This window comes from Saimiri boliviensis, chromosome 10, assembly GCF_048565385.1.
Source record: "Saimiri boliviensis isolate mSaiBol1 chromosome 10, mSaiBol1.pri, whole genome shotgun sequence".
In the NCBI taxonomy this organism is placed as follows: Eukaryota; Metazoa; Chordata; class Mammalia; order Primates; family Cebidae; genus Saimiri; species Saimiri boliviensis.
In genome coordinates this window covers 69,083,532-69,106,722 of record NC_133458.1, presented here as the reverse complement: position 1 = coordinate 69,106,722, position 23,191 = coordinate 69,083,532, and the positions used below count along the sequence as shown (strand labels likewise).

The window sequence follows — 23,191 nt, the reverse complement described above, 5'->3', positions numbered from 1 at the left end:
CTGTTCTGTTCCATTGATCTATATGTTTTGGTACCAGTACCATGCTGTTTTGATTACTTTTATGTGTTAGCTGTTTGTATGTCTTCTTTTAGGAAATGACTGTTCATATCCTTTGCCCAGCCTTTAATAGGGTTGTTTTCGGCTTTTTGTTTTCTTGTTGAGTTGTTTAAGTGAGTTCCTTGTAAATTCTTGGATATTAGTCTTGTCAGAGGCATAATTTGCAAATATTTTCTTCAATTCTATAGGTGGTCTGTTTACTCTGTTAATTATTTCTTTGTTTATTATTTCTTTGCAAACAATTTTTAATTTAAGTAAATCCCTTCTGTCTAATTACTCCCAAGTTACTCTTGGGATCTTTAAAAAAACTTCTTTGCCTAGGCTAATAGAGTTGACCTACATTTTCTCATAGGATTTTTATAGTTTCAGATCTTACATTTAAGTCTTTAGAAGATTTTTCCTAGGTTTTCCCAGAGGATTTTTATAGTTTCCGGTCTTGCATTTAAGTCTTCAGAAGATTTTGAGTTAATTTTTGTATATATTGAGAGATAGGGGTCTAGTTTCATTACTCTGCTTATGGCTAGCCAATTTTCCCAGCACTACTTATTTAATTGGGTATATCTGCTTTCTCCATTCTGTTCTGTTGATCTGTATTTTTAGATCGATAAAATAACATTAACACCAGTATGATGTTATTTTCATTTATATAGTATAATTTCAAGTCAGGCATTATTATGCTTCTGACTTTATTCTTTTTGCTTAGAATTGCTTTGGCTATTTGGTGTTCTTATTGGTTCCATATGAATTTGGGATTTTTAAAAATATAATTCTGTAAAAATTAGACATTGGTAATTTGACAGATGTCTCGTCGAATCTGTACATTGCTTTGGGCAGTATGGTCATTTTAATGATACTGATTCTTCCAACCCATGAGCATAAGAAGTTTTCCATTTGTATGTGTAATATTCAACTTCTTTTATCAGTGTTTTATAGTTCTTCTTGTAGAGACATTTCACCTCCTTGGTTATATGTATTCCTAAGTATTTTATTTTCTTGTGGCTTTCATAAATGGGATTGAGTTATTGATATCATTTTCAGCTTGAATTATTGGCGTATAGAAATATTACTGATTTTTGTACTTTATTTTGTATCCTCAAACTTTAGTGAATTTTTTATCGACTCTAGGAATTTTTTGGAGGAGTCTATAGGGTTTTAGGGTACATGATCATTTCATCAGTAAACAGATAATTTGACTCCCTGTTTTCTAATTTGGATGCCTTTTATTTATTTATTTTTTCTGATTGCTCTGGTCAGACAAGATAAAGAAATAAATGTCCCCAGTTCTTAGGGGAAATGCTTTTATTCAACTTTTCTCCATTTAGTATAAGTTTGGTTATGGGTTTCCTATGGATGTCATATTATTTTTGATATATGTTCTTTTGATGCCTAGTTTATTGAGGGTTTTTATTATTAAGGGATGTTGGATTTTATCAAATAGATGGCTTTTTGGCATCAATTGAGATGACCATATGGTTTCAGTTTTTAGTTCTGTGTATGTGATGAATCACATTTATTGATTTGTGGATGTTGAACTGTCTTTGCATCCCTGGAATAAAAACCACTTGAATTATTATTTCTTTTAATGTGCTGTGGGAGTCAGTTTGCTAGTATTTGGTGGAGGATTTTTGCATCTATGATCATCAGGGATACTGGCTTGTAGTTTCTTTTTTTGCTTTTTTTGTATTGTCTTTGCCTGATTTTGGTATCAAGGTAATACTGATTTTGTAGAAGGAGTTAGGAAGGACTCTTTTCTCCTCAGTTTTTCGGAATAGTTTCAGTAAGATTGGTTCTAGCTCTTCCTTGTATATCTGGTAAAAATTGGTTATAAACCCATCTGGTCCTGAGCTTTTTTAGTTGTTGTTGTAAGATTTTTTAAATTATTGATTTAATTCCATTACTTATTATTGGTCTGTTCAAGATTCCTATTTCTTCCTGATTCAATCTTGGGGGATTGTATGTTTCCAAGAATTTATCATTTCCTTAAGTTTTCTAGCTTGTGCACACAGAGGTGTTCAGCAGAGTGTCTGATAATCCATTTTTTTCTGTTGTATCAGTTGTAATGCCCCCTTACTAATTTATGCTTGTGCTTATTTGAATCTTCTTTTGTTTTTTCTTGATTAATTCAGCTGGTGATCTGTCAATTTTGTTTATCCTTTTAAAAAATTAAATTTTGTTTCATTGATCCGTTATATTATGGATTTTTGCTTTCAAGCATATTTAGTTCTGCTGTGATCATTGTTATTTTGTTTCTTCTACTAGCTTTGGGTTTAAATTGTTCTTGTTTTTCTTGTTCCTTGAGATTTGATGTTAGGTTGTTAATGAGAGATCTTTCTCTCTTGTTGATATGTGATATGGTCATTTACACCATAAACTTCTGTCTTAACACTGCTTTTGCTGTATTCCAGAGGTTTACATATGTTGTGTCTCCATTTTCTTTTTTTTTTTTTTTTTTTTTTTTTTTTTTTTTTCTTTTTGAGGCAGAGTTTCACTCTTGTTACCCAGGCTGGAGTGCAATGGCACGATCTCGGCTCACCGCAACCTCCGCCTCCTGGGTTCAGGCAAGTCTCCTGCCTCAGCCTCCTGAGTAGCTGGGATTACAGGCACGCACCACCATGCCCACCTAGTTTTTTTTTGTATTTTTAGTAGAGACGGGGTTTCACCATGTTGACCAGGATGGTCTCGATCTCTTGACCATGTGATCCGCCCGCCTCAGCCTCCCAAAGTGCTGGGATTACAGGCTTGAGCCACCGCGCCCGGCGTGTCTCCATTTTCAATTGTTTTGAAAAATGTTTTGATTCCTGCCTTAATTTTGTTGTTTCCTCAAGGATATTTCAGGAGCAAATTGTTTAGCTTCCATTATTTCTGTAGTTTTGTAGTTCCTCTTTGTATTGATTTCTAATTTTATTCCGCTATGGTCCAAAAAGATACTTGATATAATTTTTATTTTTTTAATTTATTGATTTCTTTATTGATTAATTTTTATTTTACTTTAAGTTCTGAGATACATGTGCAGAACATACAGCTATGTTACATATGTATACATGGACCATGGTTGTTTACTGCACCTATAAACCCATCACCTAGGCTTTAAGCCCTACATGCATTAGCTATTTGTCCTGGTGCTCTCCCCACCCCTCACCCTTCTCCAACAGGCTCCAGTGTGTGTTTTCCCCTCCCTATGTCCATGTATTCTCATTTTTCAGCTCCCATTTATGAATGAGAACATGCAGTGTTTGGTTTTCTGTTCTTGTGTTAGTTAGCTGAGAAGAATGGCTTCCAGCTTCATTCATGTCCCTGCAAAGGACATAATCTCATTTTTTTAATGTTTGCATAGAATTCCATGGTGTATATGTTCCACATTTTCTTTATCCAGTCTATCATAGATGGGCATTTGTGTTGGATCTTTGCTATTGTGAAGTGCCACAATAAACATATGTGTGCATGTATCTTTATAATAGAATGATTTGTATTTATTTGGGTATATACCCAGTAATGAGATTACTGTGTTGAATGATATTTTTTGTTCCAGATCCTTGAGGAACCGCCATACTGTCTTCCACAATGGTTGAACTAATTTACATTCCCAACAACAGTGTAAAAGCATTCCTATTTCTCCACAACCTCACCAGCATATATTGTTTCTTGATTTTTTTAATAATCACCATTTTGACTGGCATGCAATGGTAGCTCATTGAAGTTTTGATTTACATTTCTCTAATGACCAGTAATATTAAGCTTTTTAAATATGCTTGTTGTCCACATAAATATCTTCTTTTGGGAAGTGTCTGTTCATGCTCTTTGCCCACTTTTTGATGGGGTTGTTTGTGTCTTGTAAATTTGTTTAGGTTCCTTGTAAATTCTGGATATTAGAACTTTGTCAGATGGGTAGATTGCAAATTTTTTCTCCCATTCTGTAGGTTGTCTGTTCACTCTGATGATAGTTCTTTTTCTGTGCAGAAGTTCTTTAGTTTAATTAAATCCTATTTGTTAATTTTAGCCTTTGTTGCAATTGCTTTTGGCAGTTTCATCATAAAATCTTTGCCTGTGTCTATGTCCTGAACAGTATCGCCTAGGTTTTTTCTAGGGTTTGAGTTTTACATTTAAATCTTTAATCAATCTTGAGTTAATTTTCATATAAGGTGTAAGGAAGGGGTCCAGTTTTAGTTTTCTGCATATGGATAGCCAGTTCTCCTAGCATTGTTTATTAAATAAGGAATCCTTTCCCCAGTGCTTGTTTTTATCAGGTTTCTGGAATATCAGATGGTTGTAGATTTGTGGTCTTATTCTGAGGTCTCTATTCTGTTCCATTGGTCTATGTCTGTTTTAGTACCAGTACCATGCTATTTTCGTTACTATAGACTTGTAGTATAGTTTGAAGTTAGGTAGTGTAATTTTTCCAGCTTTGTTCTTTTTGCTTAGGATTGTCTTCACTATACAGGCTATTTTTTGGTTCCATATGAATTTTACAGTAGTTTTTTCTATTTCTGTGAAGAATGTCAATGTTAGTTTGATGGAAATAGCATTGAATCTATAAATTACTTTGGGCAGTATGGCCATTTTCGTGATATTCATTTTCTCTATCCATAAGCATGGAATGCTTTTTCATTTGTTTGTGTCCTCTTATTTCCTTGAGCAGTGGTTTGTAGGTATCCTTGAAGAGGTCCTTCATATCCCTTATTAGGTGTGTTCCTAGGTATTTTATACTCTTTGTAGCGATTGTGAATGAGAGTCCATCCATGATTTGACTCTCTGCTTGTCTATTGTTGGTATATAGGAATGCTTGTGGTTTTTGCACATTGATTTTGCATCCTGAGACTTTGCTGAAGTTGCTTATCAGCTTAAGGAGCAGTTGGGCTGAGATGATGGGGTTTTCTAAATTTAGGATCATGTCATCTGCAAACAGAGACAATTTAACTTCCTCTCTTTCTACTTGAATACACTTTATTTCTTTCTCTTTCCTGATTGCCCTGGCCAGAACTTCAAATACTATGTTGAATATGAGTGGTGAGAGAGGACATCCTTGTCTTGTGCTGGTTTTCAAAGGGAATGCTTCCAGCTTTTGTTCATTCAGTATGATATTGGTTGTGGGTTTGTCATAAATAGCTCTTATTATTTGAAATATGTTCCATCAATACCTAGTTTATTGAGAGTTTTTTTTATTGCATTTTAGGTTTTGGGGTGAGAGTTTTTAACATAAAGCGATATTGAATTTCATCAAAGGCCTTTTCTGCATCTATTGAGAAAATCATGTGGTTTTTGTCATTGGTTCTGTTTATGTCATGGATTACATTTATTGATTTGCATATATTGAACCAGTCTTGCATCCCAGGGATGAAGCCAACTTGATCATGTTGGATAAGCTTTTTGATGTGCAGCTGGATTTGATTCACCAGTATTTTATTGAGGATTTTTGCATCAATGTTCATCAAGGACATTGGCCTAAAGTTTTCTTTCTTTGTTGTGCCTCAACCAGGTTTTGGTATCAGGATGATGCTAGCCTTATAAAGTAAGTTAGGGAGGAGTCCCTCCTTTTAAATTGTTTGGAATAATTTCAGAAGGAAGGGTACTAACTCCTCTTTTATCTCTAGTAGAATTCAGTTGTGAGTCTATCTGGTCCTGGATGGTCTTTTGTCGTTGTTGTTGTTTTGTTTTTTTTTTTTGTTGTTGTTGTTTGTTTATAGGCTATTTATTATTGCCTCAGTTTCAGAACTTGTTATGAGTCCATTCAAGAATTCAACTTCTTTCTGAGTTAGTCTTGGAAGGGTGTATGTGTCCAGGAATTTATCCATTTCTTCTAAATCTTCTAGTTTATTTGTGTAGAGGTGGTTATAATATTCTCTGATAATAATTTGTATTTCTGTGGGGTCAGTGGTGATATCCCCTGTATCATTTTTTGTTGTGTCTATTTGATTCTTTCTTCCTTTCTTCTTGATTAGTCTAGCTAGAAGTCTATCTATCTTTATTAATTTGTTCAAAGAAAACCAGCTCCTAGATTCACTGATTTTTTGAAGAGTTTTTCATGTCTATTTCCTTTGGTTCCTCTCTTATCTTATTTATTTCTTGTCTTCTGCTAGCTTTTGAATTTTTTTTTCTCTTGCTTCTCTAGTTCTTTTAATTGTGATCTTAGGGTGTCAATGTGAGATCTTTCTAGCTTTCTGATGTGGGCATTTAGTGCTATAGATTTCCTGCTTAACACTGCTTTAGCTGTGTCCCAGAGATTCTTGTGTATTGTCTCTTTGTTCTTATTGGTTTAAAGAACTTCTTGATTTCTGCCTAAATTTCATAATTCACCCCAGAGTCATCCAGAAGCAGGTTGTTTAACTTCCATGTAGTTGTGTGGTTTTGAGTGAGCTTTTTAATCTTGAGTTTGGATTGCACTGTTTTCTGAGATATTGTTTGTTATTATTTCAGGTTTTTTGCATTTTCTCAGGAGTGTTTTACTTCCAATTATGTGGTCAATTTTAGAGTAAGTGCCATGTGGCACTGAGAAGAATGTATATTCTGTTGTTTTGGGGTGGAGAGTTCTGTAGATATCCATCAGGTCCACTTGATACAGAGCTGAGTTCAAGTCCTGAATATCCTTTTTAATTTTCTGTCTTGTTGATCATCTAATATTGAGAGTGAGGTGTTAAAGTTTCTCACTATTATTGTATGGGAATCTAACTCTCTTCATAGGTCTTTAAGAAGTTATTTTATGAATCTGGGTGCGCTTGTATTGGGTGCATACATATTTAAAATAGTTAGCTCTTCTTGTTGAATTGATCTCTTTACCATTATGTAATGCCCTTCTTTGTCTTTTTAAAAATTTTTATTGGTAAAGTCTGTTTTGTTAGAAACTAAAATTGCAACTTCTGCTTCTTTCTTCTTTCCATTTGCTTGATGAATTTTCCTCCATCCTTTGAAGGTTAATGGTTTAATTTTTCAATTAAAAGATATAGACTGGTTGAATGGATTTTTCGGGCTAGGGGAGGGATAGCAGGGGATGGGGGTATTGGGAAGGGATAACATTAGAAGAAATACCTAACGTAGATGATGAGGCGATGGATGCAGAAAACCACCACATGGCATGTGTATATCTATGTAACAAACCTGCATGATCTGCACATGTACCCCAGAACTTAAAGTATAATTTTTTAAAAAAATGAAAAAATAAATAATAACCACTAAACCAAACCATATGCTCTCTATAAGAAAATCACTTCATCTGTTAAGGCACTCAGACTGAAAGTAAATGGATGGAATAAGGTATTCCACACAAGCAGAAACCAAAAGTATGCAGGAATGGGTATGTTTATATGAAAAAAATAGACATTAAGTCAAAAAGGCATAAGAAGACACAAAGGTAATTATATAATGATAAAGAAATCAACTTACCAAAAGGATATAACAATTGTAAGTATATGTGTAGCCAACACTGGAGCACCCAAATATATAAAGCAAATATTATTAGAGATTAAAAAGAAAGATAGGCCCAATACAATAATAGGGCTTCATCATACTTTTTAGCACTGGAAGATCGTCTAGATGGAAAATCAACACAGGAACATAGGACTTAAACTGTAGTATAGAACATATGAAGCTAACAGACATTTACAGAACGTTTCACCCAATAGCTGCATAATACACATTCTTCTCATCAACTCATGGAACATTCTTCAGGACTGACTATATTTCAGGCCACAAAATTAGTCTCAACTAATTTTTTAAAATATCAAAATCATATAAAATATTTTCTCAGACCACAATGGAATAACATAAGAGATCAACAACAAGAGGATCTTTTAGAACTATACAAATATATGGAAATTAAGTAACTTGCTTCTGAACAAATGTGTCAATTAAGAAATTAAAAAGTAAATTTAAAACTTCTCAAAACAAATGAAAATAGATACACAACATACCAAAACCTATGAGATATAGCAAAAGTAGTAGTAAGAAGGAAGTTTATGGCAATAAGTATTTCCATCAAAAAAGTAGGAATATTTTAAATAAACAACAATGCACCTCAAGGAACTAGATATGCAAGAATAAAACAAACCCCAAATTAGTAGAAGGAAATAAACAATAAAGGTCAGAATAGAACTAAACAAAATAGACTTAAAAAATTTTAAGATCGACAAAACAGAAGTTTTGTTTTTTGAAAAGATATACAAAATTGAAATTCCCCTGGCTAGACTAAGAAAAAAATGGAAAAACAACAAACAAACAAAATTGGAAACAAAAAAGGAGATATTAAAACTGATACCACAGAAACTCAAAAAATCATTGAAGACAATTATGAACAACTGTATGTCAAACAATTAGAAAATCGAGATAAAATAGATAAATTCCTGGATACTTATAACCCACCAAGATTGAACCAGGAAGAATAGAAAACATGAACAGACCAATAACAAGTAATAAGATCAAATCGGTAACATAATCCTCTCATAAGAGAGAAGTTCAGAATTAGATGGCTTTATTGCTGAATTCTACCAAACTCAGAAAAAAACTAACATCAATTCTTCTCAAACTATTCTAAAGAAAAAAAAAAGGAAGAAGAGAGGGGTATTCACCCTATCTCATCCTATGAGGCCAGCATTACCCTGACATCAAAACTAGACAAGGATGAAACAAAAAAGAAAACTACAGGGGAATATCCATGATGAACATAGATGCAAAAATCTGCAACAAAATCAATCCAATAATACATTAAAAAGATGATATACAATGATCAAATGAGAGTTATCCTAGGGATGCAAGGATGGTTCAACATACACAAATCAATATATGTAATGCATCAGATAAACAGAACGAAGGGCAAAAGCCATATCATCATCTCAATAGATGCATAAAGAGCATTTGAGAAATTCAATATCTCCTCATGATAAAAACTTCCAACAAATTAGGAATGAAAGGAATATATCATCACACAAAAGAAATAGAACTCAGCCAAATATGACAAACCAACAGCTAATACCATACTGAATAGGAAAAAGGCGAATGTTTTTCCTGTAAGAACGAGGGCAAGACAAAGATGCCCACTTTACCTCTTTTATTCAAAATAATGCTGGAAGTCCTAACCAGAACACTTAGGTGAGAGAAAGAAACAAGGGGTATCCAAATTAGAAAAGAGAAAGTTAAATTGTCCCTTTTTTGCAGATGACATAATCATATATGAAGAAAAAACTAAAGATTTTATCAAAAAAAGTGTTAGAACTGATAAAGTCAGTAAAGTTGCAGAATACGAAATCAACATACAAAAATCAATAATATTTCTATACACCAATAATGAACTAGCTGAAAGAGATATCAAGAAATCAATCCTATTTGCAGTAGCTACAAAAAAAGAAAATACTCTCTAAATAAATGTGACTAAGAAAGTGAAGTATCTCTATGATGAAAACTATAAAAAAAAAACTGATAAAATAAATTGAAAGGGAAATTAAAAAGTGGAAAGACATCCATGTTCATGGATTGAAAAAAATTAATATAGTTATAATGACCATACTACCCAAAGCAATCTATAGATATAATGCAATGCCTATAAAAATACTACTTACATTCTTCACAGAAATAGAAAAACAATTCTAAGGTTCATAGGAACTGCAAAATACCCAGAAAATCAAAGCAATACTAAGCATGAAGAACAACACTAGAGACATCACACCACCTGACTTCAAAACATATTAAAAAGCTATAGTAACTAAAACAAAATGTTATTTTGTGTAAAGACAGACATACAGACCAATGAAACAGAACAGGAAACCCAGAAATAAATCCATGTTATTTACAGCCAACATGTTTTTGACAAAGGCACTAAGACCATATACCTTAAGGAAAGGACAATCTTTTCAATAAATGATGCTAGGAAAACTGGGTATCCATATACAAAAGAATGAAACTAGACCCCCATTTCTCACCAGATATGAAAATCAATTCAAGACTTAAATGTAATATTCAAAAATATAAAACTCTAGAGCAAAACATAGGGGAAACCCTTCAGGACAGTTGTCTAGGCAGTCTAGGCAAATATTTTATGAGTAAGACTTCAAAAGCGCAGTCAACCAAAAAAATAGATAAATTGGACTATATCAAATGAAAAGACTTATGCAAATAATCATAATAACAATCAAATAGAGTGAAAGGATAACTTAAAATGGGAGAAAATATTTGCAAACTATTTATCCAACAGGAGTCTAATATACAGAACATACAAGGAACTAAAAAAAATTCAATAACCAAAAAAAAAAATCTGATTAATAAATGGGCAAAGGATCTAAATAGACATTTTACAAAAGAAGATATGCAGATGCCCAATAAGTAAAAGAAAAATACTCAACATCACTAATTATCAGGTTAATGTAATTCAAAACCACAAGGAGGTAGTATCTCATCCCTTTGGAATGGCTCTTATCAAAAAGACAAAAAAATAATAAATGCTAGTAAGGATATGGAGAAAAGAGAATCCTTATACGCTGGACCTTTTCGATCTAGGACCTTGTTACAGAACTCTGCCAAAAAAAAAAAAAAACGTTTACAGAAGAATGTGCTGTGATTAGACTGGTGTGTAGATTTCAAACTCTCTGGACAATATAAATAACACTGTCTTTGTTTCTACAGTGGGAGCCAAGAAGAAAGGTTTGCTCCCGGGTGGAACAGGGATTATCCTCCTCCTCCCCTTAAGAGTCATGCTCAAGAGAGACACTCTGGCAACTTTCCTGGCAGAGATTCACTTCCTTTTGATTTCCAGGGGCATTCGGGGCCTCCTTTTTCAAATGTAGAGGAGCATTCTTTCAGCTATGGAGCTAGAGACCTACCGCATGGTGACTATCGAGGAGGGGAGGGACCTGGACATGATTTCAGGGGGGTAGATTTTTCATCTTCTGATTTTCAGAGCAGAGATTCATCACAGTTGGACTTCAGGGGTAGGGACATACATTCTGGGGATTTTTGGGATAGAGAAGGACCACCTATGGACTATGGGGTGGAGATGGTACTTCTATGGATTATAGAGGTAGGGAGGCACCTCATATGAACTACAGAAACAGGGATGCTCACGCTGTTGACTTCAGAGGTAGGGGTGCTCCTCCATCTGACTTCAGGGGACGGGGCACTTATGATTTAGATTTTAGAGGCCAGGATGGATCCCATGCAGATTTTAGGGGAAGGGATTTATCAGATTTGGATTTCAGGGCCAGAGAACAGTCCCGTTCTGATTTTAGGAATAGAGATGTATCTGATTTGGACTTCAGGGACAAAGATGGAACACAAGTAGACTTTAGAGGCCGAGGTTCAGGTACTGCTGATCTAGACTTTAGGGACAGGGATACACCACATTCAGATTTCAGAGGTAGACACCAGTCTAGGACTGATCAGGATTTTAGGGGCAGAGAGATGGGACCTTGTATGGAATTTAAAGATAGGGAGATGCCCCCTGTGGATCCAAATATTTTGGATTACATTCAGCCCTCTACACAAGATAGAGAACATTCTGGTATGAATGTGAACAGGAGAGAAGAATCCACACATGACCATACGATAGAAAGGTCTGCTTTTGGCATTCAGAAGGGAGAATTTGAGCATTCAGAAACAAGAGAAGCAGAAACACAAGGTGTAGCCTTTGAACATGAGTCTCCAGCTGACTTTCAGAACAGTCAAAGTCCAGTTCAAGACCAAGATAAGTCACAGCTTTCTGGAGGTGAACAGCAGAATTCAGATGCTGATCTGTTTAAAGAAGAAGGCGGTCTGGACTTTCTTGGGCGGCAAGACACCGATTACAGAAGCATGGAGTACCGTGATGTGGATCATAGGTTGCCAGGAAGCCAGATGTTTGGCTTTGGCCAGAGCAAGTCTTTTCCAGAGAGCAGAACTGCCCGAGATGCCCAACGGGACCTTCAGGATCAAGATTATAGGACCGGCCCGAGAGAGGAGAAACCCAGCAGGCTTATTCAATTAAGTGGGGTGCCTGAAAATGCCACAAAAGAAGAGATTCTTAATGCTTTTCGGACTCCTGATGGTATGCCTGTAAAGAACTTGCAGTTGAAGGAGTATAACACAGGTTACGACTATGGCTATGTCTGCATGGAGTTTTCACTCTTGGAATATGCCATCAGATGCATGGAGGCCAACCAGGGAACTCTAATGATCCAAGACAAAGAAGTTAACCTCGAGTATGTACCAAGCCTGGATTTTTGGTACTGCAAACGATGTAAGGCAAGCATTGGTGGGCACCGATCTTCCTGTTCATTCTGCAAGAACCCAAGGGAAGTGACAGAAGCCAAGCAAGAATTAATAACCTACCCTCAGCCCCAGAAAACATCTATACCAGCACCATTGGAAAAACAACCCAACCAGCCCCTAAAACCTGCTGATAAGGAACCTGAACCCAGGAAGAGGGAAGAAGGACAAGAGTCCCGCTTAGGACATCAAAAGAGAGAAGCAGAAAGGTATCTGCCTCCTCGAAGGGAAGGGGCAACTTTCCGAAGAGACCGAGAGAAAGAATCATGGTCTGGAGAGACACGCCAGGATGGAGAGAGCAAAACCATCATGCTAAAGCGTATCTATCGTTCCACACCACCTGAGGTGATAGTCGAAGTGCTGGAGCCCTATGTCCGCCTTACTACTGCCAACGTTCGTATCATCAAGAACAGAACAGGCCCTATGGGCCATACCTATGGCTTCATTGACCTTGACTCCCATGCGGAAGCTCTTCGTGTGGTGAAGATCTTGCAGAACCTTGATCCATCATTTAGTATTGATGGGAAGATGGTGGCTGTAAACCTGGCCACTGGAAAACGAAGAAATGATTCTGGGGACCATTCTGACCACATGCATTACTATCAGGGTAAAAAATATTTCCGAGATAGGAGGGGAGGTGGCAGAAATTCAGACTGGTCTTCAGATACAAATCGACAAGGACAACAGTCATCATCTGACTGCTACATATATGATTCTGCTACTGGCTACTATTATGACCCCTTGGCAGGAACTTACTATGACCCCAATACCCAGCAAGAAGTCTATGTGCCCCAGGATCTTGGATTACCTGAGGAAGAAGAGATCAAGGAAAAAAAACCCACCAGTCAAGGAAAGTCAAGTAGTAAGAAGGAAATGTCTAAAAGAGATGGCAAGGAGAAGAAAGACAGAGGAGTGACAAGGTTTCAGGAAAATGCCAGCGAAGGGAAGGCCCCTCCTGAAGATGTCTTTAAGAAGTCCTTGCCTCCTACTGTGAAGAAGGAAGAGAGTCCCCCTCCACCTAAAGTGGTAAACCCACTGATCGGCCTCTTGGGTGAATATGGAGGAGACAGTGACTATGAGGAGGAAGAGGAGGAGGAACAGACCCCACCCCCACAGCCTCGAACAGCACAGCCCCAGAAGCGAGAGGAGCTAACAAAGAAGGAGAATGAAGAAGACAAACTCACCGACTGGAATAAACTGGCTTGTTTGCTCTGCAGAAGGCAGTTTCCCAATAAAGAAGTTCTGATCAAACACCAGCAGCTGTCAGACCTGCACAAGCAAAACCTGGAAATCCACCGGAAGATAAAACAATCTGAGCAGGAGCTAGCCTATCTGGAAAGGAGAGAACGAGAGGGAAAGTTTAAAGAAAGAGGAAATGATCGCAGGGAAAAGCTCCTGTCTTTTGACTGTCCAGAAAGAAAACGGATTAAATACTCCAGGGAAACTGACAGTGATCGTAAACTTGTTGATAAAGAAGATATTGATACTAGCAGCAAAGGAAGCTGTGTCCAACAGGCCACTGGCTGGAGGAAAGGGGCAGGCCTGGGATATGGCAATCCTGGATTGGCTTCATCAGAGGAGGCTGAAAGCCGGATGAGGGGCCCCAATGTTGGAGCCCCAGGAAGAACAAGCAAAAGACAGTCCAACGAGACTTACCGAGATGCTGTTTGAAGAGTCATGTTTGCTCGGTATAAAGAACTTGATTAAGAATGGAGACAAGTTCTGTGATATACAACCTCCTTGTTTTGTTTGTCTCTCCTTTTCTTTTGTTACTGTTCTTGCTGCTAGAACTTTTTTAAATAAACCTTTTTTCAATGTGAAAAAAAAAAAGAGAAAGAAAGAAAGAAAAAGAAAGAAAGAAAGAAAGAAACACTATCCACAATAGCCAAAATGTGGAGATCAACCTAAATGTCCATCAATAGATGAATGGGTCAAGTTAATGTGATGTATACACATAATGAAATACTATTCAGTCATAAAAAGTAATAAATCCTGTTATTCATGGCAAAGTGGATGACCCTAGAGGACATTATGATAAATGAAGTAAGTCAGGCATGGAAAGATAAACACTACATGTTCTCAGTCATATGTGGAAGCTTTAAAAAGTTGAGCTAATAGAAATAGAGAGTAGACTGGTGGTTGTTACAGGCTGGAAAGGGAAGGGTGGAGGGGAGGATAGGAAGAGAGTTAATAGATACAAAATTACAACCAGATCAGAGAAATAAGTTCTAGTGTTCTATAGCACTGATGGGAAAATATGGCTAACTGTAATATAACTTGCTGTATATATTCAAAAAGCTAGAAGAGAGGATTTTGAAACTTTCTAAAACAAAGAAATGATAAATGTTTCTAAGGTGATGAGTATGCTAATGACCCTAATTTGATCATTACACTTTGTTTACATGTATTGAGATATCACTCTGTATGCCATAAATATGTACAATTATTACATGTCAACTAAAAATAAAAGGGAGAAAAATGATCTCCACTTGAGGAGAATCAAATAAATTATTAGGTTAAAAAATTATATTCTGAAAGAAAAAAATCTATATCCAGAATTCTGTATTTAGAATTCTATATCCAGTTTTTAAAAAATCCTCAAAAATTTATCAAAAAAGATACATTTTCTGGTAAATGAAATCTAAAATAATCCATAGCCAGCAGATTCAAAAGTGAAAAAAAAAAAAAGGCTAAGAGAATTCTTCAGTCTAAAGAGAAATAATGCCAAACGGAAATTTTGATTTACAGAAAGATACAGAGAGCACCAAAAATAATTTTTAAAATAGGTAATATAAGATAATTTAAAAATATTGTTGAAAGAAAATTACCTTTTCTGACAAATACAATGACTAAATACTGTAGGGTTTATAACATGTTTATAAAACAACGATAGTGCCGGGAGAAAATTCTCCATGGGTATCTTGTGTTTCTGAAGCTGTTTGAGAAGAGACACTGACTTTCTTTGATCCAGAATATCTTTTTAAGATTATTTTTACAGTGAAGTTTTGGAAATAGTCTCTCCCTCAGGAGGCTTGCTATCCATTATAAAAGATTCAGATTTCCTACATTTGGGATTGCTCTTCTAGCATGCAACCTACAGCATGTGCAAGGTTCATCTGGTCTTTTTCATGTTGCCCTGAGTAGGAACTGGAGTCTTAAGTCTTCCACTAACATCCATGAAATTACAGCAAGCTAACTTGTTAGCTTGCAAGTAGTGTAAAATTTCAGACCCTCCACAGTTCTTGACCCACAGCAAGAGTCCTGCTGAAACACAAGCTATGGTTGCTGCTTAAGCCATCTGAATATTTATGTCAAAGGTTAGCAGGTAAGAGAGGAGTTACAGCAATGGCTAGTTACCCCGACATCAGGAAAGGTGAAGCTGCTGTTATACAGTGATAGCAGAGAAGAATGTTTTGCATGTAAGTGACATCTTGGGTGAATCAGTACTCTCTTGCCAATTTTGACAGTAGATGAACAATTTAACAGTCACGGCCTGGGAAGTGCATGATAACCAAGGATTTAGAACCCTCAGGTTTTAAGGTTTTATAACACTGAGCCACCAAGACCAGCAGACATGCTAGATGAGGGTGAGGAAATCTAGAATAGAGAACAGAGAAGGAAGAGTATGAATATAACTTTCAGTCCTAAGAATGCCTACATTCTTACATAAGATTGTAGTTTGTTCCATTATCTTTCTTCGTATTGGTTTCTAAAAGAGGTCTTCCAGAATCCTGGAAGATCTGCTCCTACAAATGAAGAAATAAATCCAAGCAGCTCAAGAGGTGGGCTGTGGTGAATTGTGTGATGTACCACTGAAATCCCCTTGTGGGATCAAAGAACTTATTTTCCCAGAAGCTGGGAATGCTGCCAGAAGAAATAACTTATTTCAGCTGAAGAGAGTCCATATCCAATAATTTATATGTAATATAAAGGCTGTGTACCCCTCATCTCTACTCTGAACAACATTTAGTAACCATCTTGGCTTCAGTTTCCCATATGGTCAACTGAGGCTTTGTTCAGACCAAATTGCAGCCCAGTTTCTCGCTCTGCTCAATCTTACTTTTGCTTCTTCCTTTCCACATGTGCTGATCCCGATCACCCTCCTTAATAAACTCCCTTCTATCAGAATCTCAAAGTCTGCTTCCTGGAAGGCTGAACCTGCACAGTAGATCAATAGGACAGATTCAGCAGCCCAGAAACTGGGCCTCACAAATATATGGATTCTTGATTTATAAGAAAGAGGGAATAGCAGAACAGATTTTCCAATAAGTCATGAAAGGTAAATTTGTTATCCATATGAAAAAAGTGAAACTGAACTCTATATCACACTCCCAAACAAAAAATCATTTCCAGGTGATTTGAAGATCTAAATGAAAAAGTTCAAATGTTAAATAAAGATTTTAGAAGAATCATCATGAATCTGGGATACATAAGGATTTCTTAAGCACCTCACAAAAAGCACTAAAGAGAAATATTTATTATTTAAAATTAGGAATGCATATACATTAAAAGATATCATATAAGAATACGAAGACAAGCCACAGAGAAGATATGAACCACGTATAACCAACAACAGTCCAGGAGCCAGATTATGTCAAGAATACCTACAAATAAATGAGGATGAGGAAGATAAGCTAATTTTTTAAATTGATCAACTTGACCAACAAAGACTTGAAAAAGTTATTAACCCCATTAGCTAAAAATAAAATACTAATTAAAACTCTGATGAAATATAATTAATTAGATTGACAAAAAGAATTTATGTAACTTTAACTTTTATTTTAGATCAGGAGGTTCACATGCAGTTTTTTTACATGGGTATACTGCTTGACACTGAGGTTTGGGGTACAAATGATCCTGTTACCCAAGTAGTGGGCATAGTACCCAATAGGTAGTTTTTAGCCCTTGTTCCACTCCCTGCTACCCCCATCCCACAGACCCCAGTGTCTACTGTTCCTCTCTTTATGTCCATGTGTACCCAATATTTAGATCTCACTTATAAGTGAGAATATGCACTTTTTGATTTTCTATTCTTATGTTTAAATGATGGCCTCTATTCTCTTTAAATGATGGCCTCCAGCTGCATCCATATTGCTGCAAAGTACACGATTTCACTGTTTTTATGGCTGTGAAGTATTTCATGGTGTATATGTACCACATTTTCTTTATTCAATCCACCACTGATGGGCACCTAGGTTGATTCCATGTTTTTGCTATTGTGAATAGTGCTGCAATGAACATACATGTGCATGTGTCATTTTTATAGAATGACTTATATTCCTTTGAGTATATAACCAGTAATGCGATTGCTGAGTCAAACAATAGTTCTGCTTTAAGGTCTTTGAGAAATCTCCAACCTGCTTTCCGTAGAGGTTGAACTAATTTACATCCCCACCGATAGTGTGTAAGTGTTCCCTCTTCTCTACAGCCTCACCAATATCAGTTCTTTTTTGACTTTTTAGTAATAGCCATTCTGACTAGTGTGAGATAGTGTCTCATTGTGGTTTTGATTTGCATTTCTCTGATGATTAGTGATGTTGAGCATTCTCTCATATGTTTGTTGTATGTCTTGTTTTGAGAAGTGTCTGTTCATGTCCTTTGTAGATTGGCAAAATAGTTTTAAGCTGGTGATATTTAGCGTTGGTACAGATATATAGCATTGAGAAGGTGATATTAGCATTGGTGCAGATATATACCTCCCACTCTGATGATGGCAGTGTAAATTGGTACAACCACTCTAGAAAACAGAATGGTAGTATTGTATAAGTTTGAAAATAAATATACTTTATCAGCCAGCAATTTCTCTTCCAACAATATAACCCAGAGCAGGGTTCATCAAGATCAGCACTATTGACTTTATAGGTATGTTAATTCATTGTCATGGGTGGCTATCCCGTGTGTTGTAGGATGTTTAGCAGGACTCCAACTTCTATCTACTAGATGCCAGTAGCACTTGCCAATTGTTAAAATCAAAAAAGTCCCAAAACATTGACCAATGTCTCCTAGGAAGCAAAATCTCCTGAGTTGAGCACCAGTCTCCTAGTAGCATCATTTCTAATTGCCAAAATCACAAAGCAATCCAAATGCTAATCAAAAATAAAGTGATTATAGTGTAGAACGAGCAAACTCTAGTTACTATATAGCAATTAAATTTTTAAAATTAGATTCATTAACAATATAGGCCTTACAAACATTATATTGGGTGAAAAATAACCTGTGTTTTTACACAAAGAATATGCATTATGATTCCATATATATTATATATATATTTAAGAAAAGATACAAATCTATATGTTTTAGGGATCTTTACATGGGTGGGAAGTCATGGAAAGTAGGGAAATGACTACTATAAAGGTAAATCTTCCTACAGGGGCAGGCACAGTTTGGGAAAAACAGGACATTCAGATTGTCTTGGTGTCAAAACGTTCTACTCTTGATTTGGCTAGTAGTTAGATGAGTACTATCTTTATAACTATTTTTAAACTATATATATAAGTCTAATAATACCCTTTTCAGTATGTATGATATATTTTGAAATTTTACAAAAAATGTTTACATAGAAATCCTATCTTGACTCATTTCTCTAAATAGCATATCCATGCCTTTCCTCACCTTTACGGCCCTTTACTGAAAAGTTCTTTCAATAACGTTGAAATTCACTGTCTGACTTCCTTCCTTTCATTCTCTTCTGAACATACTTTAATCTATAACTACTATTGCTCCATTGGAAATATTGCTATCAGATTGCTTCTCAGCAGCATTTAACACAAATGATCACTTCCTCCTTCCTAAAATATTCTCTCCACTTGGCTATCAAGACACCCGACTTTTGATTTTCTTCCAGCCTCACTGGCTGCTCATCCTTAGACTGCTTTGCTTGTCCCTCTTTAATCTTTGAGAGCTTTTGTTTGTAAGCTTAATAATTTTTTGCAAAATTTATAGACAGGGATATAGTGACATGCACAATTCTTATGTGTCCAATATGAAAAATGTACATAAGCATATGCCCTGTACACCATATCAACATAGACATTTCCATCACCCCTACGAGCTCCCAAGTCCATGACCTTTTAATGTTAGTGTCCCAGAGCTCAAGTCTTGGGACCTCTTCTCTTTTCTGTCTTACATTCATTTATTCAATGATGCCATCCTGGCTCTTGGCTTTAAATACTATCTATATGCCTATGACTTCAACACTTATATCTCCATCCTGGACATTTCCTCTTATTTTATTCTCAATATGTCCTCTTAGATGTCTAACAGGCATTGCAAATCTCAAACATATTTAAACTGGGTTCCTCAGCTTCCCTTCAAACCTGCTCTTTCTGTAGTTTTCTCCAAATCAATTACTGACAACTCTACTGTTCCAGTCTGTCAAGCCATAGATTCATCTCTAACTTCCCTCCTTTTCTTACCCACTACACCTAATTTGAATGAAGATTCCTTTGGCTCTTTCTTCTATACATATCCAGAAACTAACTGCATCTTCTGACCTTCATTGCTCCCAACCTGGGCCAAGTCTCCATTACCTCTCACCTGGATTGCTGCCTCCTTGCTTCCAACCTGGCTCCTCCTTTTGTCTATTCTCAGTATAACAAGAAGGATTCTATGAAAGCCTAAGTCAGATCGTGTCACTCTTCTGTTCAAAACCTGCCAATGGCTTTGCAACTCACTCAGAGTAAATCCAATCTCCTTACAGAGTCACCCAAGGCCCTTCAGGGTCTGGCTCCCATTACTTTGACCTCTTCTCCTTCTAATCTATCTCTCTCTGCTCCACATACAAAGACTGCTGTTCCTCATTCACACCTAGCCAGCTACCTTCTCAGGGTCTTTCCATTTCGGAGACTTCTACCTGAGGTGCCCCTCCCTGTGAGACCTAGGTGACTATCTCCCTGATTTGTAGTCTTTACCAGAACATTGTCTTCTCCGTAAAACCCTCCCTCACTTCCCCATTGAAAACTGTCATCCTCTCCCAACATAGTCATTTGTTTTTCTCAATTGTCTTTCTCATCTTCTAACATACTACATATTTTTGTTGACTTTGCTTTTTTAGATTACTTTTTCTTACTAGAATGTGGGCTCCATGAGGGTGAAGTTTTTCTTTTTTTTCTTTTTTTTTTTTTTTAGCAGGGGGTGGGACAGGTATTGTCCTATGAACTAACAGCAGTTGGCAGAAAACCCAATAAATATTTGCTGAATGCTGTTGAATCTGAAGTGATAAAAAAGAAAAACTTAAAGTACTAGGGAATAAGTTTAACAAGAAGGCATAAGACCAATAAGATATTTTATATATACAAAATTCACAACTTTTAAAAATTGTAACATTTGTTGAAGAACAAAATATAACACCTGAAATATGTAAAAAAAAAATACCATATTCTTGGATGTTAAGATGTAATACCATTAAAACTTCAATTATTTTAATTGGTACATTTATATAAAAAAGAAAATATTCTCCCAAAACAGTGTCAAAACAGGGTAGTGTGGGAGGATTTGTTTTAACAGATATCAAAATATACTTTTAAGAGATTTTAATCAAATCAATATTATATTGGTAAGGGAATAAACAAGTAGATCACTGAGAATAGAGATTCATAAAATAAATTCCAGAATATGTGAAATTTTTAATATGAGACAAAGGCATCATCTCAATTCAGTAGGAAAACAATGAATTGTTTACTGAGTGATGCTAGCACAGGTGGTCATTCATTTAAAATTAAATTAGATTATCTCTATCTCATACCATATATAAAATAAATGTCAAAGTAATTAACGGAATAAAACCTATAATACTAAAAGTACAATCTAAGTGTAGGAAGAACCTACTCAAATAAGACAATAAGCAGAAAGCTATGAAAGAAAATATGCGTCTATTCATATAAAAATATTGTTGGTTGATTCATTCATTTCATCAGGATTATTGAGTTTCTATCTCTGTGTTAGTTCTAGACATTAAATCAGTTACAATTTAAAGCAAGATGCTTAACAAAGGCCTTACTGAAAAGATAGATGATCCAAAGCAAGATTTGAAGGAAGTGAGGGAGCAGACCATGTGGAACTCACCAGAGAAGATAGTAAGTGCAAAGGCCCTGAAATGGGAATAGGCTTAGCACGTTGGAAGAACAAAAGTAAGGCCAGTGTGTCAAGAGCAGAACAACTAAATGAGAAAGTGAAATGGCATAAAGTTGGAGACGAGCCAGAGGCTAATCTTAGTAACTTTTCATAAGCCATGATGACACTGGATTTTACTCTGGGTACGATGGGAGCCATCTTATGTACCTCTTAGGTTGCTTTTATCAAAAAGTTATTATATTAGCAAAGCTTTATTGAAATTAGCAAAATTTTTTTTGTCCCAAACCTTTATTTTGAGACTGGACTTGTAGGAAGAAGGTGACAGCTAAGGAAGGCAATAGGGAGATAAGTTATAGGCTATTGTGACTCTCCAGGCACCAGCTGATGGTGGCCTTCACCAAAATGAAAGCAACAGAGATGGCAAAAAGTAGTCAGATTCTGGCATTTTTTGAAAGTGTAATCATCAGATTTGCTGGTAGATTGGATATGGATTGGGAGAGAACAAAAACAGTGAATATTAATTCGAAGAGTTTCAGCCTAACTTAGTGGAAGGATACAGCTGCCAATAACTGAGATCGGGGGCACTGCTGATGGAGGCAATGTAGGGGGAAGATCAGGAATTCTAATTTTGGCCTTAGTAGTCCTGAAATACATATTAGACATCTAAGTGAAGATGCTGAGTTTTAGAATGAGCTTTAGAAAATCAACTTTAGACTTTCAGCTTTCATATTTATTCCTTCCTAAAAGTGATCTACCTGGAAAACTGCCTGACCTGTTCATTCTAATGTTCATATAGTTAGTCCTTTTCTTCCTCCCTTTTACAAATATCCTTTCCACTTTACAATGATCAGAGAATTGAATTGCCAGAGCAAATCACTCCAGAGATCTTTTCTTTTTGTCAAGATAAGTGGCAACAACCTGGATGGAGGTAGCTGCATCAGTCTGGGGTCCAGAGTGGGGATAAAGTACAGCAGAGCACCCAGCTAATACAAGATGCCATGCTAGATGAGAAATAATCAAGCCTTGCTATTTTAAGTCACTGAAATTTGGGAGTTGTTTGTTACTGCAGCACAAATTGTCTATCCTGACTGATACAGAGACGTGCTTCTACCCATTCCGATCTTTATTATGCTATGTTGCCCCTGGTGTATAAACTTCGGAAGCACCAAAACAAAGAGGCAATTAGAAATACTTGTTTTTCCTTTAGTAATTGGCCAGTACACCATAACCCGAAGTTATTTTCTCTCTTATACATATTTCTTTTAAGATAGAGACACAAGGTGATAGGAGAAGAATGTTTTGGCCCATGTTGGGGTGTTGTGTATAGAAATATATTGGGCTGTGGGAAGACAGGAGAGAGAACATTCATTTAGTGACCTTATCTCTTCAGTTTCTCTCTTATTATCAAGCAATCCTTCATGAGGAAGAGTCCCATAAAAGCAGTGCAAGAAGAGTAGTAAGAAATAATGCCAAAAGGGCCTTTTCACATATTTAATTGCAATAAACTCTTATCAGCCGGTCTCAAAATCCTAAAACATGCCCTTATCTGGAAAAAAAAAAAAAAGAATCTTTGAACAACTGAAACAAGACAAGTTAGCGATGCTGATTCATTTTAAAGAAATTGAAATGAATTGTTCTGAGAAAGAGATTTTTGGAACTATCTAATATTTTTTAATGAACTGGATAAAATTTAAGGATGAAAATTTATGGCTATCTTTCAGATTCAATATATATTCTTTGGCATAAACTTGGAGTGTGCCTCTCACTACCTATGTCAGCATTTAAGATATTTCCCTATGCCTCAGCTATAAAATGGGTTGGAGTAGCTACCTCATAGGGTTGT

General features: G+C 36.0%; 2 protein-coding genes across 3 annotated transcripts in view; both read left to right on the top strand.

Moving 5' to 3' along the window:
* CDK6 (cyclin dependent kinase 6) overlaps positions 1 to 23,191 on the top strand; it is a 462,424-nt gene that overhangs the window by 15,520 nt on the left and 423,713 nt on the right. The window lies entirely within an intron of this gene.
* On the top strand, positions 11,056 to 14,130 carry LOC104652673 (RNA-binding protein 6). Of its 2 annotated transcripts, XM_010346660.3 has the most exons (2): positions 12,011 to 12,097; positions 12,172 to 14,130. In XM_010346660.3, the coding sequence occupies exon 2, from the start codon at positions 12,181 to 12,183 to the stop codon at positions 13,945 to 13,947; it is 1,767 nt and encodes a 588-aa protein (XP_010344962.2). In that variant the 5' UTR covers positions 12,011 to 12,097; positions 12,172 to 12,180; the 3' UTR covers positions 13,948 to 14,130. The 2 variants fall into 2 exon arrangements, with proteins under 2 accessions (XP_039328551.2, XP_010344962.2); XM_039472617.2 differs by having other exon boundaries at positions 11,056 to 14,130.